Raw genomic sequence first — 17,596 nt, 5'->3', positions numbered from 1 at the left:
GAACTGCCATGTAGAATAATCTTTTTTGATCTCTTATGAAATGTGCTGAGAGCAGTGAAGTCTTCCATGGCTTGCCTAGCTACTTTGAGGATGATCTTGGTGTCAGCAGGTGGGGTACTTGGTGTGTAGATGCTCCTCTCCTGCGGGGGCCAGAGCTTTGCTGGATGACCAGACCTCGTCAAAGAAGTCCATGTCTGGTATCAAAACTCTGATTTGTTTTAGTCCTTGGTGCAAAGAGCAGTTCCCTCTTCTATCACAGCTTCCCTCTGTACCTGCTGTTCACTCTTTGATCCCTAGCTCATTTTGATAGATATCTTACCACTAGCTTGAAAAATTCAGTGATCAGCTGAATAATAACAGTGTTTGAGCTACACTGGTGCTTTGAAGTCTTTGTGGGGTCTCATCCTACAGTCCCATTCCCAGTGGATGTGAGTTTAGTCACTAAGAACCCCAGAACTGATGTCCTAGAGGAAAGGGAAGATGCAGCAATTAAGCAATGAGATCCATCCCTGAGATTTTCACTTGCACATATGTTTTCACTCTTTAACATTATAGAATCACAGAATGGTTTGGGTTGGAAGGGGCTATGAAGGTCATCCTGTTCCAAACCCCTGCAGTGAGCAGGGACATTTTCAGCTCAATCAGGTAGCTCAGAGCCCCATCCAACCTGGCCTTGACTGTTTCCAGGGATGGCACATCTACCACTTCTCTGGGCAACCAGGGCCAGTGTTTCACCACCCTCAGCATAAGAAATGTCTTCCTCATATCTAATCTGAACCTCTCCTCTTTTAGTTTAAAACCATCCCCCCTTGTTCTATTGCTACAGGCCCTGCTAAAAAGTTTCGTCTTTCTTATCAGCCCTCTTTAAGTATTGAAAGGTCTCCTCAGAGCCTTCTCTCCAGCTGAACAACCCCAGCTCTCTCAGCCTCATTTCACAGGGCAGGTGCTCCAGGCCTTTGATCATTTTTGTGGCCTCCTCTGGCCCCTCTCCAACAGCTCCATGTCCTTCCTGTGCTGAGGGCTCTGGAGCTGGACGCAGGATTCCAGGTGGGGTCTCACCAGAGCAGAGTAGAAGGGCAGAATCCCCTCTCTCACCCTGCTGGCAACGCTTGTCTTGATGCAGCCCAGGGTCCCTTTCCCTGGATAGGTGGATTTAATTGAGACATTAAAAAGTATTAACACATCGTCCCTCATCCCTGCCAGTTCCAAATCAGGAGTACCAGGAAGATGCACACAGTGGCTGTGGATACTTTCTTCTTCCCAGCTCTTCCCTGTGAACTCAGGGAAGTCAGACTGGCCTGGCAAGCAGCCTAGCTCTTTGCAGTTGATGACACCTCTCCAGCAGAAGCCGTGTGTGGGCAGACAGGTAGTTTCATCATGGGGAGGAGGAGGAGGAGGTGGCATGCATCACCTTTTGTTTAAGCAGAAGCATCTTTTTGGAATGCTATCCATTTTATCAGTTAGGGCTTGAACCAGGAGCAGCTAGGAGAGGCTGGATATTGTAATTAACACAAGTGGAGGCAGGCCGCTGCGTCTGCCTGCCTGCCCGGAGAGGAATAACCTGTTCAATTTGCTAGGAGCTATTGCTGTGAGGACAAGAGCTACAGCAACTGGGAGCAGCGCAGCCACAAGTGGATGGAGTAGCTGCTTCAGAGCTATGCTGTGGGGAAGAGGCAGGGGCTTGGATATTGGATGCTGGGTGCCCTTTTGGGTTAGAGCCTCTGCTTTTACCTCCTAAGCCTGGGGAGGAAGAATCCGCAGCCTGTTCGGTTTTGGCTGGGACAGCCAAGGATGGCTGCGCTCTCTCAGCACTTGAGGATCCTGCTGTGGAAGAACTGGCTGAGCGTCAAGAGGCAGCTGGTGAGTGTGAAAACACAGGAGAGGGAACCTGGGAATCCCAGGAGCTGAAGAGTAAGCAGGGCACTGCAGGAAGGGAAGGTCACGGTGTTGAAAAAGGACTATTTTGAAGGCTGTTATAGAGGTAGAGGGAAATAAGGGAATGGCGTGGAAGCAAAGATCGGCCTTTTTTAGCTAAGGTGACTGAGTCTTGTGTTGGAGCTCATACATGAGGTTGCAGGAGCCCTGATGGAGAACTATAGATGCCACTGTTGTTCCCTTGAGGCAGTGGTCTGTGCAAACAAAACCATGCACAAACTCATGGGCAGACTTGAATTAAGGCTGCAGTTCTGTATCGGCTGCCATGTGAGCAGCTCACAAGGTTGGTGCTAGAGCCTCCAAGGAGTCCCTGGAATATGGGGGTCCCCTCATATAGAGTCATTTGTAAGGGATGGACAAAACACAAAGTGGATCTGAGAGATGCAGATAGGAGAGACTTCCAGTGCAGCCCAGCGTGTGTTGCAAATCAAACCCCTCAATGGTCCTTCTTTCCAAAAGGTAAACAATTTCCAGCAGCACCTACAGAGCAATCTGAGGTGCAGCAGCATCCAGGAGGCAAATGTTCCTTTGGATGGCATTGCATGAAAAGGCAAAGCCTCCCCAGTAGTTTTATTCCCCTCATGCTTCAAGGCAGCTGCGCTGGATTTCCAGCAGAAGCGTGTTGCATTTCATGGGCTTGTGTTGCACCCCATCCTCTTTCCAGTGACCCACATGTAATGGGTTTTAAACTCACTTTGGTTGAATGGAAGCCTTGGCAGGTGCAGAAAATACTGACAGAAGAGAAATGGCTGTGGAGGGTGTGATATGAGGATGAAGTGAAAGGCCTTGTAACACCGCATGTTCTGCAAGGTCCATTCTTGCCTGCCCTGTCCTGCCTCTTGGCTTTTAGATTCAGAGAAGTACCAAGCTCATCTGGCTCCTTGGGACCCTCTGTAGGAGCTGTGGTCCTGCTGTGCACCTTAGAGCATCTTTCACTGCTGTGGAGGATACAGGAGACTTTGAGATGCAGAGGAATCCCAATAAATTACCTCTAATTTCTCAAGAGAAATTGTAACAGCCTTGTTAAAACCAGGCAACCTGAGTGTCTTTCAGCTTGAGTGTACCCAGAGTAAACACTAACCTAAGCCCTACCTGCACTCCTAACCATGGAATCTCACTGGCTTTAGTTCTGGTTTCCTTTGGAGTTGAAATATTCATTCTATAGAACTGAAATGTCAATTAAAATAAAAATCTGCCCGCTACTGATCATTTTATGGCAGGCTTTCCCTGCCACCCTCCTTTATTTCCCCTCTCTTGCTCCAAATTAAGGAGCTTGCTCAGACTGGAGGAGGTGTGAGGAGGTAAACCCAGATATTTGCTCCCAAGCGCATCTTGGTGTCTCTGTCCTCATGCTTGTGTTGTAATCTGTGTGATCTGACTTCATTTACAGACTAGGTTTGGAGAAAGATTATTTTTTTTTTTTTGGCAGCATACTTGTTTTCCAAGGGAAGTGTTCTATTGCTGTTCTCAGTTTCTGATGACCTGTGAAGGTGGTTCCTGGCAGCCTCTGTCCTCCCTCTGCAGACTCTGCAGTGCTTTCCTGCTGTGATCTGTCTCTCCAGGGCTGGCAAACACATTTGCATCTGCCTTTTGCTTTATACTATTTCTTCTGCAGAGCCCCTGAAGAGGCTGCCTCTGCCTGTGCAGCGTGGAGAGAGCTCCAGCTCGCTTGGCTAGTGATGTTTTGAGCTCAGCCGAAGCTCTGCATCCATGGCCAGGGAGAGCATCAATGCAGGTTTCTCCTGCCAAGAATGGAGTTTGGGTCATGAGTTTAGGTGGCTGCCTTCTCCAAAGGTTTGACCTGTGTACCAAGGAGAACTGGAGAAATAAGTGCTGCTTGCACTACCGCTGCTTTCCATCTTGCTTCTGGACAGCTTCGTTATTTAAATAGAGGCAGGAAGGAGAGAAAATTTGCCTTGCATCCAGAGATACTAAGTAAGGTCTGAGCAATTAAAGCTACTTTTAACAATGAAATAATCCAGCAACCAGAGGATTATGCAACCTACATTGGTGCCTAGTGTCCCCAGAGCTGAACTGAGGTTGGTTATGGCTCCTTTCAAGTCAACTTATTCCACCTACAAGCAGTTTGGCCAAGGTGGTTGTCTTGTTTTTGTTACCTAGAAATGCCTAGGAGTGTGGGAATGCTGTTATGTTGCAACCAATGTGCCCAACAACTATTAAATAGAATTAAGTCAAAGGACAGAGATACTGAGGGAAGAGCTGTGTGGGAAGTGGGGAGTGTAGTAGAATCACAGAATGGTTTGGGTCAGAAGAAACCTCAAAGCCCATCCAGTTCCACCCCCTGCCATGGGCAGGGACACCTCCCACTGGATCAGGGGCTCCAAGCCCCATCCAACCTGGCCTTGAACCCCTCCAGGGATGGGGCAGCCACAGCTTCTCTGGGCAACCTGGGCCAGGGCCTCCCCACTCTCGCAGGAAAGTATTTCTTCCTAAGATCTCATCTCAATCTTCCTTCTATCAACTTCAAACCATTCCACCTCATCCTATCCCTGCATTCTCTAATAAAGACCTCCCCCCAGCTTCCCTGTAGCCCCTTTAAGCACTGGGAGCCTGCTCTAAGGTCTAAGGTGAGCACTGTTTTAGCTCAGAATGGGGCGGTAGAAAGATTTCCTGGAGTAGAAACAATCAGAATTCATTTTTTTGCCCCAAGAACATGATAGATCTCTTGCCTTTGCTTTCAGCAACTTCTGACTAATATCAGTTTCTGTGCTGTTACCCTGTAATTTTACTTTAGCCTACATGGTTCTAAACAAGGAGGATACGTTAATGATACCATTGCATGGACTTAATCAGAGTTAAACAGCGTGTTCGGGCACTGATTATAGGGAAAGCTTGTGATATAAAAAATTTATGAAAAGATGTTATTTTCACTGATGAATCTTGTTATAATTTGGCAGTGAATATATAAAAGGCAGGAGGAGTGCTGTCTGTAAAAGCTAAAATGATGCTGAATGCAGAAATTATGGGAGTACCCTCTGTGAGGGGATGTGTTGAGAGGTGCCTTGTGGCTTGATGTCTGTCATTTGCCTCTTCTGGGGCATGAATCTTGCTCCCACTTTCATGGTTGGGTGTCATCAGGCATGATAGGGACGAAGTTGCTGTGAAACAGCCATCTTAAAGCTGAATTGCTCTCCAGGATTTGTTTGTCTGTTTGTTTGGGTTTATGTTCCAGTAAGCATTACGGGAAATGAAAACACTGTTACGGGCTTGGAATTACTTGGGGAAAACCAGTTTGGGGTAATGTGTTCTAATCTGAAAAAAAAAAGAATAGCAACACAATGATGAAAAATGGGATGATTTTGAAGCAAGACTTCTTTGTGGTTTCAAAAATTGGTGTGAAGGTAACACAGCAATTCAGCAGTTTTGCAACACAAAGTAGTTTGAGTTCAACTTGTGAGGGATGGAGAACTCTAAAATCTACTGTGCAGGGTACGAGCTTGCCAACTCATACTAAAGCAGTTGACCATTTGAATAATTGCCTTTTCCTACCTTATGAAACTCCAAGGTTTGTAGCTTTAAGACTGCCTTTGGGCCTCCTGCGGAGACTGGTTTCCTACCCTAGATGATTAATAGACTGTATTTTCTTCCTTCTTGTCCATTGAAATGGTCAACCCTTTTGTCAGAGGCAAGAGCTTTATGAATATTCGTGTTGTTTCCATTGCATTAGGCCAATTTTATATCATCTCTTTTCTGTCTTAGCTCATCTATATAATCTGCAACAGCCTAGAAATAGAAAGGTGCCAGGGATGTAGTTGGTGGGGCAGAAGCTCCTATGAGGGATCCTCATGACAGGTGTTCAAGTGCAACTTCTCCAGCTGGCTGGTTACAAATCTCCATAAACTCCTTCCTACACCATGCTTGAGCTCCATATCTTGTAAACAACTACTGTGAAGATCCTCTCAGCTCTGCAGTGAGGCTGAACTGCTGTTTGTGACAAATCGTGATACTTCTGGGAAAAAAAATGCTGTAGACTAGTCAATCCTTTTCTTAATCGTACCCCGAAATTTGAGTGTTTAATCAAATCAGTCATCTTTACCCATTATTTGAGTAATGCCACTCACTGAAAGTAAAACTTTCTCACTTAATCTCTTTTATCTTGCAATCAGTGCATCCAGAAGTCTTGCACTTCTCAGTGTGCTGTTACTATTGCTTAGCAGTGTCTCAAAGCTGTGTAAACACCATCCCCGTAATTATCAGCCAAACGGAAACGCGGGACACTGGTGTTATTTTCAGGCTTGTTATTTGCTATTAAAATCTTATGTAGCTTTTCTTCCTGCGTAGATAATGCTCGGGGGTTTAATAGTATGCATACCAAGACAGATGTGATTTACAATGAGTCTTATAACTCATTAGGGTAGTACTTGTACATTCCAGACAAGCTCTGGAACACATCAATACGACAAACGTAACCGATACATTTTCATTGCTGTTTTATAGGTATGGTCGTTCATTTTAATTTCCTGGCCTGTGCTTGTTTTCATAATCTTGGCCATTATCCGTCTCAAATTCCCTCCAGAACCGCAGCCAAACTGTAAGTAACTGGTTTGTTTTTACATCTTTGGGCTTTAGTTCATGTTTCAGTGACTGATGTGTTAATTTGATGCGTTTTGTTACTTTTACAAAATTGGTTCTCTGTGGTTTCCAGTGGAGATTTCCTGGGATGCGGCGTGCTGTAAATAAAATATCTGTGTTCCTGTGAGGTTGTTTCTGTTTGTTTGTTTCAGATTAGTTTTACAATTAGAAAACAACTTCAAAAAACTGTCTTAAACTTTCACTCACCCTGCTGTTTTAGAGGGCAACATATATTTACATGGTAAATTGAGAGACAAGAGGGCATATGGGGGAGATGTCACTCAATAAAATGAGTAAGGGCATGGGCTTTGAGTGGGATTATGAAGGTGAGGTAACAAATGTGAGGTTGCCGACATGAAAGACTTGACTTTGTGTGTGCTACAGGCAAAAAGCATCTATTTAAGCAGCTTGCTACTAAGGCTCAGCTGAAGAGTGGTAGCTTGCTTGGCTCCTGTGACCCAATGGGGCGTGAGCCCTTTCTAGTAACTCAAAGAGCAGCAGTTTGGGTGGATGAATGGTTGTTGGTGGTTAAATGGGTGAAGAGTTTGCACCAGGTTGTTCTTGCTTGTGAGCCTTGATTTGCCGGTCAGGAGAACGTGTCTGCATCTCAGAGCAAGGATGTGCTTGAATCTGCTTTTAAAAGCTTACACTGATTTGGTGAGTCCTTACCATGCCCCCCCCCGGCTGTATTTGTTCCTGAAGTTATGTGGTAAAATCAAGCAAGGAGCTTCTCCTGTTGGAAGCCTTTTTCCCTTCTACAGTGTTGATTTTGAGTTGGATCAAACCCCTGATTCTGCTCTCTGTGGCCTCACAAGTGCAGTCCTAGGGGACGGGAGAGGACTGTGAAAGGGCTGAGCGCCCCTTTTCAGTGACAGGCTGCCTTTGTGTTGGGAGAAATCAGTCACTGAGCTGCTTATTATCTGCTCATTAGAGAAGTTCCTTGCCCTTATCATTGCGGAGACCCTGTGAGCGCGTGCAAGGTTCTTGCTTCATGTTGCACATCTAGTCTGCTGGATCACATTTGTGTGTTGGAGCACCAAGCTGTGCAGAGACAGCCAGAGTTTCCCAGCACAGGGAAACACATTGGCCCTCAAAAATTACCCTTACTAAAGGATTTGCTGGATCTGATTCATAGGAGACACCATCATGGATGACCTACATCAGGCTGTCATCAGCTTGACAACAACAAAGCCCTGGCACGGGTGATTTTGGAATTTTCTATTTGAGGCAAGGAGGTTGATGCAGGGGGAGAGGAGGCAGATGATCAGGAGTGAGGACAAGCAGTTGGGCTTTGAGTTTGTAGCTATCGGCTGTGTGAGATGTGACCGTGAGGGATCTGCGCTTGATGGCATGTATGCACTTTGGAAATATTTGACCCAATTAAATGATGTGTGCGATTCTCTGATTACAAAGTCTTTGTTTCTCTATGATGTGAGAGAAAGGATCGCATTGATAAATACTGAATATAAAGTAAGAAAAGCCCTTATCCTTTTTTACAGTCTACTGGTGTTTGTGTACCTCGTTTTGTCAATAGCGCAAGTGGTTTTATGAAATGATCTCAGGAAGTCCTCAGTAGAGAAGGACTTCTTGGTGTGTTAGGGTGGTCCTTTAACCTCAAGCCCATCTGCTGTCAGGAAAATGCCTCTTTAGACGTTGTATTTTAAGTTCTCCTGAATTCCCTGGAACCAGTTGGAGCAGGCAAGACAGAACATGTGCTTTGTGAAAACCCCTGCTTTCGCCATGTGTGGGAATGACAGGCCTCCCACGCTGCTCCATCACTTGTACTGACTGTCCCTGATCAATCAGATTAGATGGATGTCAAGAGGGCCAGCTGGGTGGTAAAATATTTATTCTTTTATTCCGCGTGGCCGTTAGTTTGAATGGACATTTATTTGGAGGATGTTTGCTGTGAATGGCCACATCTCTGAATTAATGGATTGGAAGGACTTTTAGGAACAGCAAGTAGCTCCATCACTTGTGCTTTGCAGGAGAGGGGAAAACTGGTCAGTATATTTGGAAAAAAACCCTCTTCAATGGGTGAATTCTCTTTCGGGATGAGTCTCAGCAAGTATGCGAGTAGGTGTCTACTAGAAGTGGATGATAGGAACTCTGCGAGAGAGGTTTTGTGCTGGCAAGTAATGGTTGTGGTGCATACCTGTGATCTGGATGTTCAGAGACCATTTAAGAATCCCAGGAAGATGAAGAACATTAGAGCATCAAACAACTGCTTTCTGCTGGTTTTCTAGTTAAATAAGAATAGCCACTTGACAATTGCTGTCTTTTTTCTTTCTTTCTTTTTTTCTTTTTTTTGATAACTGGAGAAGCATGTCAACTTCTTGCTTAAAAAGCAAGAGAAATCTTGTTGGAACTTTTTTCCCTATCAATCAGAAAATAAAAGGTTGCGTGGACACTTAGAGGGTTATGCAGAGAAATTATGTAGCAAATATCAGTCAAGAATGATCAAGTGGCAAGAGCTGCCTCCAAGAGCAACTTGGTTGCTTTGAATTATGTTTGTGTAGCTCCTGGCACAGGGGGAGCTCATGCTGGAGAGAACTCCGTGGGGAAACAACATGCCAAATAATTGCCCCCGGTGAAGAGGTTGCTCAGGAAAACTGAGAGCTGAGGAAAGCAAGCAACCGAAATCCATCTGATAGATAATTTTCTTTAGAACTATAGCTTCTAGTGTCTGAGAGAAAGAAAAAATCCCATCTCTTCTTTTATTCCCAGGCATCTGTTTGATGCTGTATTTCCAGATCAGCAGATACCGTTATTAAGAGACATGGAAAAGATTGCTCTGTGTGCCCGGTTCCTGTGATGATCTGAGAGTCCAACCACACAAAATCCGCATCCAACTTGCTGTGCAGATTGCAGTTGAGGCTTTTGACCTTTTTATTCCAGCCTTTGGGTTTCCTAGAATGTATTGGGATGTCTTTTGTGTCATATATGTGGAATTGGAAGCTCTGGACTGGCAGCCTACTGTATTGAAAGTATTGAACTTGAATTTGGTGGTATATTTCAGGTTTTTGTGCCTGTAAGTAGCCTGTAAGAGTGAGTAGGGACAAAAGTCCCTTTCCGTCACTGCAGGTTTTTGCAAGGTATGGGAATTGTGGGAGAGATACAATCTGTCCCTCAGGGCTCAACCTACTCAGTCTACAGAGAAGCCCAATTATGCTCCTTGCTTTAACTAGCACTGTCACACCCTGTCACGCCCTCCCTTCCTGGTTTCTTCCTTTTCTGTTCTTCTTTCCCCTCCTGTCAGTTTGACTTCATCATTATTCTCCACAGAAGCCCTCTTGGGTGTGGTTAGTTGTCCACTCATTTGGAAACCTTGCTTTTCAGTGCTATGGAGAAGATGCAGTAGAAACCTTGCTGTGTTCCCGTGCCTTTCCAAAGGACAACCAATGCACAACTCACTCCTTTTTCATGGAAAGAAGTGAAGATCTTGGCTCTAGTCTTGAAATCCAGCAAATCTGTTCTGCCAGGGAATTCATTACCTGAACTCTTTTTAGTGGAGCACATCTGACTCCTCACCCCTGCCCAAAATTTCCACACAGATTTCATCACCCCCCTGGAGAAGCCTGCAAGGGTTTATTGCATTCACTCAGAGATACTCGTGATAGGCTCAGAAGCGAGGTGCTCCACAAGGCAGCTCTTGCAGCCAATATTCTGGGGAACTGTTGTAATAGTTGGTTTCCAGTGTAGCTGATTAGGTCTGGTTTAGAGTTAGAGCTGCATGGCACAATGGAACATAGGAGCAGGGAGTCTAGAATCACAGAATGGTTTGGGTGGGGAGGGACCTCTAAGTTCCAACTTGTTGACATGAGCAGGGTCACCTTCCACTCGATCAGGTTACTCAAAGCTTCACCCAACCTGGTCTAAACATCTCCAGGGATGGAGCAGCCTCAACAACTTCCTTAGGCAACCTGGGCCAGGGCCTCTTCCTAAGATCTTCTTCCTAAGATCTCATCTCAATCTCCCATCTTTCAGCTTAAAACCATTTCCCCTCATCCTGTCCCTGCTTTCCCTGATTAAGAGCCTCCTCTCCAACTTCCCTGCAGGCCCCCTTTAAGTGCTGGAACCCAACTCTCTCAGCCTGTCCTTGTGCAGGGACATTCTCCAGCCCTCAGATCATCTTTGTGGCCTCCTCTGGACTTGCTCTGACAGATCCATGTCCTTCCTGTGATGACGACTCCAGAACTGAATACAGGGCTGCAGGTGGGTTCTCCTAAGGACAGAGTAGAGGGACAGAACCCCCTCCCTCTCCCTGCTGGGCGGCACATTGCTTTGGATGCAGCCCAGGATAAGGTTGGCTTTCTGGGCTGCCCTTGTTCTTGGCTCCAGTGCTAGTAGGAGAGGAGCTGGAGCATCTCAGAACTACGCTCCATTCAGCTAGGACTTGAACCGGTCCAGAACTGCTTAGAAAAATCAGTTTGGATCATGGAATACAGATCTGAGATTCTTTGAGAGAGTCTGTGGCTTGTACCTGCAGGCAGGGCTGCCCTCTGACTTCTGTGCTGAGCGCTATCACCGTGTTAGTGGTAACTGAGGCATGAGTTACCCTGGTCAGAAGAGGCAAGATGCTCTGTGTAGCTCAGAAGAAAAGGATAAACACAGATAGGGTTTGTTGGCAGCTGGTGTGATGTGTGACATATCTGTTCTGCCAAGTGCATGGCAGGCAGTGCCTATCGACCTCCGTCCTTGTCACTGGTCCATGTCCTGGCCCCACTGGCTGTCACAGCAGCGTGCTGGCAGATGGATTTCAGGGGCTTCTGCCCTTTGGGTCTGTGAAACTGTGGCCCTCAAACCACTGCCTCCATCCCAGCCTGTTGCTCCAATGCAGAAATCTTTCCACTAACTCTGTCCTGTTGTTAACAGAGAGGGACCTTGAGCTGGGTTAATGCTCTATGGGAGTGACAGCCCTGCTAGGACACAGATGAGGGCAGGGCATGGAGCAAGGTGGGCCCAGCACTGTTCTCCTGCTCCTCAGATAGCATCCAGGAGATGGGAAAGCTCTGAAAAAATGCTTGCATTTTGAAAGGAAATTATTTCATAGTTGGAAGGACCTGAACTCATCTCTTTTCCCAGTAGAATGGAAAAATTAATAGCTTCCCATGTTAATTACAGGGAGTTGAGATGGTGGCTCAGCTACACAGGCTTCTCCATTCATTTGAGTAAGTCGTGGGTACTTATGCAAGGCATAATCCACCCCGAGGGCTCAGCCCACGCTGCACAGACAAGCACGCATCAGAATCCCAGCTCTCCTTCACCATTTGTCTGTGGTGGAGCAGTCCCACTCTTCCTTTTCCTTTACAACTTTGTCTTCATTTTCTTCTCCTTTTCCATCAGTTTTCTCTTCTTTTCTAGACAAGCGAACACCAGGTTTCTGTCTTCTCAACTGCAATCTGATTCGGAAACCAACCTCATCAGGTCATAGTCATGGAATTGTTTCCTTGGAAAAGGCCTGTGAGATAATCAAGTCCAACCATACCTGTCTATGACTAAACCATATCCCTGAGACTAGACAGTATAGGACTATTGAATGATTGCATTGGTCTCCTTGTGGACGTAAGCAGTGTCTGGCCTTACAGCTCCCTGCACCTTGACCAAGCTTCCTTTTAGCTTCATAATTGGAAGGACTGGAGCTCATCTCTTCTCCTGGTAGTACTGGAGAGTCAAAACTGAAACAGAGAGCTGCGATGTTTATAATGCCTCCCTTTTCATGGATCTCGACATCTCCATCTCTTTTTATGAACTCTTCCACCTGCTGAGGTGTTACTGAAGGATGTTCAGAGTTGGAGATGGGAGCTCCTGAGTTACCAGTATTTTTTTCTTCCTACTGAATGACAACAGGGCCTTGAGGCAGTCGCTTAATCCTGGTGACTTCCTGAAGCATCTTAATCCAGGTGCTGGGACCTTGGAGCACAGAAGTATTTTTTCCAGAAGGGCTGAAGGGTTTGGCTTGCATGAATTTAGCAGCTGGGGATGTCTGTGTTTCTGGAAAGGAGGTCACTGTTGTTTGAAGGATCTAAGCCTGGACTCTGGAGACTACCTGGAGGCACTCAGTGTTGAAAGATGTTGGCGTAGAAAACATGGCTTTTGTTTTTTTTCCAGAGTCTAGATGTGGGTCTAGGCTTTTAGGTTCCAGCTTCCAGGTGGGAAATGTTTGGACTCTCTTCTTAGGTCGTGTTTGTGCGGTGCTCTGCTGCTCGTACAGACAGGAGGAAGCTGGCTGTGTTACAACAGGACCAAGTTAGCTTTGTCTGCATTAAATATTGCTTTAAAAAGCCCTGTAGGAAAAGGCCTAGTGTGCAGTTCCTCCTGTCTCTTGGTGTGTTTGTGCTTCAGGCAACAGAGCATCCCTCACCACAGAGCCAACCTCCAGTGCCATCCACCCCCATCAGCTCTGCCCCGTGGTGTAGCCATCGGCTCCATCACTTCCCCATCCTGACCTGAATTTACAATACCTCTTAGAAGGTTTCCATCTCCCTTCCTTTATGTTTGGTTTGGGGCTTCTTTCTCCTCCCTTTATGCCTGCTTTTCCTTCCGCTCCTTTGCAATTTTTATGCTCTCTTGTCCTTATGATCTCCCTGATCAGTCAGTGAACCCAATACATTCAGATTCAAGTGCTGATGTGTAATTTATTGCAGCAGGAAGGGGAAGGTCTGTGGGAGAGCAAAACTAGCTTGCCTAGTCTTAATAAGCGTGGAAGTAGATGCTGTCTGCTCCGGACCAGTCTTATTTGCAGAGCCTGAAGTGCTTAAGGGAAGAATTAGGCAATTAAATGCTTCCTCTGCTGAGGCCACCAACCCAGGGAGGAGTCTTGCAGCAAGTTGTCTGCTGCTTCGGTCTCGCTGTCATAGCCAGAGAAGTGAGGACATCGTGTTATTGGGACACTGGAGAAAACAAGGATGCTGGTGCTGTAAAGATGAAAATTGCAAGCACTTTAATCTCCCCTGGACATGCTGTTTCTGGGGGCTTGAGTGGAGTTACCTGCGGTCCTGCTGAGCTCACGTTTGGGAAAACAGGAGCTGGGCAAGGGGTGAAGGGCTTGGAAATCAGAGTGGGTGGTGTGGGGTGCGGGGAGACTGCTGTATATGCGGCAACTGCTCACAACGTCTTTTTGGTACGTGATGGTTTGTCTGGGGAAGATTAAAAACATCGAATTAGAGTTGAGGGAAAGAAGTTCAGGGTGAGCTCAAGAAATCTCTTTTCAGGTGAAAACATGGGAGAAAATGACAGTTTTGCTGGCTGGCCAAAAATAGGGTGAAAAAAATTACCTATACCTCTGGAGTGGTTTTAAAAATCAACTTTGTGGTAGGAAAGGCAACAGCGTAGGCACAGTGGAGTAGGGAGTCCAATACCTAACTTGCAGTTCTGATCCAGCACAGCTCTTAAGGATGTGCTTAACCTGAAGTCTGTGTAATCACGTTAAATTCAGTAGGGCTGAGACGGTTGTGCTGTCACTTGGGACACACTGATCGAGGTTTGGGTGCTGCTGGGAGCTGCAATGCTTGCTCCTGTTTTTTTGCCACAAGCGTGGGACTGGTGTGGGCATTGATCTTACAGGTGTGGAACAGGTAAGGGGAATGCTCAGCTGGCATCTGCCTCTTGGCCCTGTCCCAACTAAAGCCTGCATTCCTAGGTAATTAGGAACATGCAGGTCCCTATCCCCAGCTTCCAGGTCAGATATGATTTTCAGAGCACATGAATGTCACAGCAATATGAGTGTAATGGCAATTAAATATTCTCCTTTCCTAAATAAGAGAGAAGCCAGCTGGCTATTTGGATTATTCCTCATGTGTGTGAAAAATACCATGCTTCGAAATTCATCTCATCTCATAGATTTGATGATCAGGGTTAGGTTTTGGAGAGAGATTGAAAATCGTAGAATCATAGAATGGTGTGGGTTGAGAGAGACCTTAAAGCCTAGTCAGTTCAAAGCCCATCCGGTTCCAACCCCTCAACCATGGGCAGGGACACCTCCTGCTGGATCGGGTTGCTGAAAGCCCCATCCAACCTGCTCTTAAAGCTTTCTCCAAAAGCAGAAGTTGCTATTGCTATGAGGACACCCTGACCCAGGCTGCCTAGAGAAGCTGTGGCTGCCCCATCCCTGGAGATGTTCAAGGCCAGGCTGGATGGGGCTTGGAGCAACTTGATCCGGTGGGAGGTGTCCCTGCCCATGGCAGGGGGTTGGAACTGGATGGGCTTTGAGGTCCCTTCCAACCATTCTGTGATTCTGTGATATAGTTAAGTGTTTTGCTTAGAAAGCTGGGAGGAGATCACTGTGGCAGTAAATATTTTCATGATATGTTCTGTGACTTCCTAGAGAAATACAAATCCCAGTCACAGTTGTCCTTCTGGATCGAACCCGCTGCTGCACAGGGTGATGGAGAGGGCATGCAGGGACATAAAGCACAAAACATCCCCTCCGCTAAAAAAAAACCTTTCCATGTTTAAGAAGCTGAGGGGTTGAAACAAGGGATTGTATTTAGCAGCCACTGACAAACTTGTGTTTGTGAATTTATCTAGTTATTTGTGGACGAGTGTCTGCTTTTCAGCATCCACCACCCTGTGGCGGTGAGTTCCACCACATCTTGGTGCGTGTTAGAAAAGGCACTTTCTGTCTCTTTGGCTGCCACCTCAGATCTCATTGTGTTTAATTGTCCCTGGGTTTGATCATTTACTCACCCTTTTTATCCCTGATCATAATTCTATTTATTTCTCACTTTTTGGATATCTTTTTCTTTGCTGGAGTGTCTCAGTCTCTTTGACTGATGTAGCAATGATTGAATGCATTTTCAATTAAACACAATACTTCCTAATGAATTCTTTTGCTCATTAATGCCTCTCATTCACTACTGGAGGAACTGAGATTTGTATGGATTTTTATGAGCTATAGAGGGAATATGGAAGGAATTAATGTGTAGGGTACATGCAGTATCAATATGAATTCTGAAGCTAAGAGAGTTTTTTCGTGCCTAAGGAGTGGAAATGATACAATAATAAACTACAGATGGATAGAAAAGAGAGAAATTCATTATGGCTTTTTAAATTAATGGTAAAGGAGGAGGAAAATACAGTTAATGTAACAAAATTGTTAAATAAGTAGCTATTCATAATGGAAATTCCGTATCTTCGATATGAATAAAATGGAAAATGGATTTTGTCTGGTTTTGCTGGATGGATGGCAGAGCTAGGGAGGAAGCCCTGACACCAGAAATAGTGTGGGCTGAAAAGGGAGGAGGATAGTTTGAAAGCAAAAAGCACGGTCTGCATAGCTCTGTGATATTTAAGGGGATTTGCACGTTCAAGTGATGGGGCCACAACATAGTCTTTCAGAGTAGGAGAGCTGAGACTGAAGGAGCAGAGGGAACTAAGAGCAGTCTGAGGAAACTGGTTACAGGGGAGACCACTGGCTGATGGAAACTGGACATGGTCCTGTCTTTGTACCCGGTTTCATGCCCAGCAGTAATAATAAATACAAGAAGTGGTAACCAGAAAATACTACCTGTTTCCTTTCCTTTGCCCTGGTGTGGATGAAACAGGCTGCTGTCCTCCCAGCACTTGCCTTCTTGGGGAGGGGGTGGAATCAAAGGCTGTGACTGTACTCTGTGGAAATGGCCAGTTCCTTGAAATCATAGAGTCAAAGAATCACAGAATTATTTGGTTCAGAAGGGACCTTAAAGCCCATCCAGTTCCACCTCCTGCCATGGGCAGGGACACCTTCTCAAACCCCCATCCAACCTGACCTTGAACACCTCCAGGGATGGGGCAGCCTGGACTTCTCTGAGCAACCTGGACCAGGGCCTCCCCACCCGTATTGTGAAATATTTCTTCCTAATGCCTGATCCAATTCTTCCCCCTTCCACTTCAAAGCCATTCGCTCTCATTCTATCACTTCAGACCCCTGTAAAAAGCCCCTCCCCGGCTTTCCCGGAGCCCCTTTCAGTACTGGAAGCTCCTCTAAGGTCTCCCCAAAGCCTTCGCTTCTCCAGGTTGAGAAACTAATGCAAATGCCCCGAACCTCAGTGCGCTGAAAGAAGCAAAACCAATGTGACAATGTAAAACATGGTCCATTTAGATTTAAACATTCCAGTCCATTTCAATTAATCTTACGGATCGTATTGAAATAGGAATTTTCATCTGTCTTGTATGATGTTGTTTATTCCTCTGACATTTTTCATCATTACTATATCAGCCACTTTTACCTGAAGAAAACAAAATGTTTGCTTGTGTTGAAGGGAAATATGTTGGAATTTACAGCATTCAAGCACATAAGAGAAATTAATTTTCTTCATTTTATTCCAAATGAAAGCAAATGTGGAAATGCCAGAGTTTCCAGGGCTGTGCATGTATTTATTATAGGTCTGTGGTGTTTGTTTTGCCTGCTGTGCAAGCATTTCTTTTCAGCCTTTGGAGATGGGACTGGCCTGGCTGGATGCTACTGGGCAGGGAGAACCAGGGAGCCTGTGCAGCGCTGAGCACTGGCCTCTCCTGCCCTTTGGGGTGCTGGTCTTTTGTTTTCTTTAGGTTTCGTGCTGCTCCCTCAGTGGTGACAGAAAATGAAAGCTCTCAGTGAGAGGGGGCAGCAAGAGCCTCTGTGCTTAGGATTAGCTGCTGGTAAGCCCAGAAGTCAGCCTTGACTAACATGATTGAGACTTGGGCTCAGGTTTTGGTGGGCGACAAGTCAATTTGATAAGAAAGGGGGCCTACAAGAAAACTGGGGAGGCACTTCTTACAAGGGCCTGGAGTGATAGGATGAGGAGGAATGGCTTTAAATTGGAAGGGAGAAGATTTAGACTAGATATTAGGGGAAATATTCTTCATGCTGAGGGTGATGAGGCTGCCCAGAGAAGACGTGGCTGCCCCATCTCTGGGGGTGTCCAAGTCCAGGTTGGATGGGGCTTGGAGCAACCTGGTCCTGTGGGAGGTGTCCCTGCCCATGGCAGAGGGTGAAACCGGATGGGCTTTAAGGTCCCTACCAACCCAAACCGTTCTATGATTCTATGAAATACACTGGTGACCTCTGAGTTCAGAGACTGGCAGCAGCGGGTGTGTTGATCTCTCC

General features: G+C 46.0%; 1 protein-coding gene across 1 annotated transcript in view; it reads left to right on the top strand.

Annotated features, from left to right (window-relative positions):
* Positions 1 to 1,694: 1,694 nt before the first annotated feature.
* ABCA12 (ATP binding cassette subfamily A member 12) overlaps positions 1,695 to 17,596 on the top strand; it is a 94,239-nt gene continuing 78,337 nt past the window's right edge. The window contains exons 1-2 of the mRNA XM_069860499.1: positions 1,695 to 1,860; positions 6,394 to 6,487. Coding sequence (XP_069716600.1) covers positions 1,792 to 1,860; positions 6,394 to 6,487 — 163 coding nt within the window. The 5' untranslated portion in view covers positions 1,695 to 1,791. The remainder of the gene's footprint in view (positions 1,861 to 6,393; positions 6,488 to 17,596) is intronic.

Source organism: Phaenicophaeus curvirostris, chromosome 7, assembly GCF_032191515.1.
Source record: "Phaenicophaeus curvirostris isolate KB17595 chromosome 7, BPBGC_Pcur_1.0, whole genome shotgun sequence".
NCBI lineage: Eukaryota > Metazoa > Chordata > Aves > Cuculiformes > Cuculidae > Phaenicophaeus > Phaenicophaeus curvirostris.
Note: the sequence above shows the minus strand (reverse complement) of the source record. Positions and strands in the feature narration are given on the sequence as shown.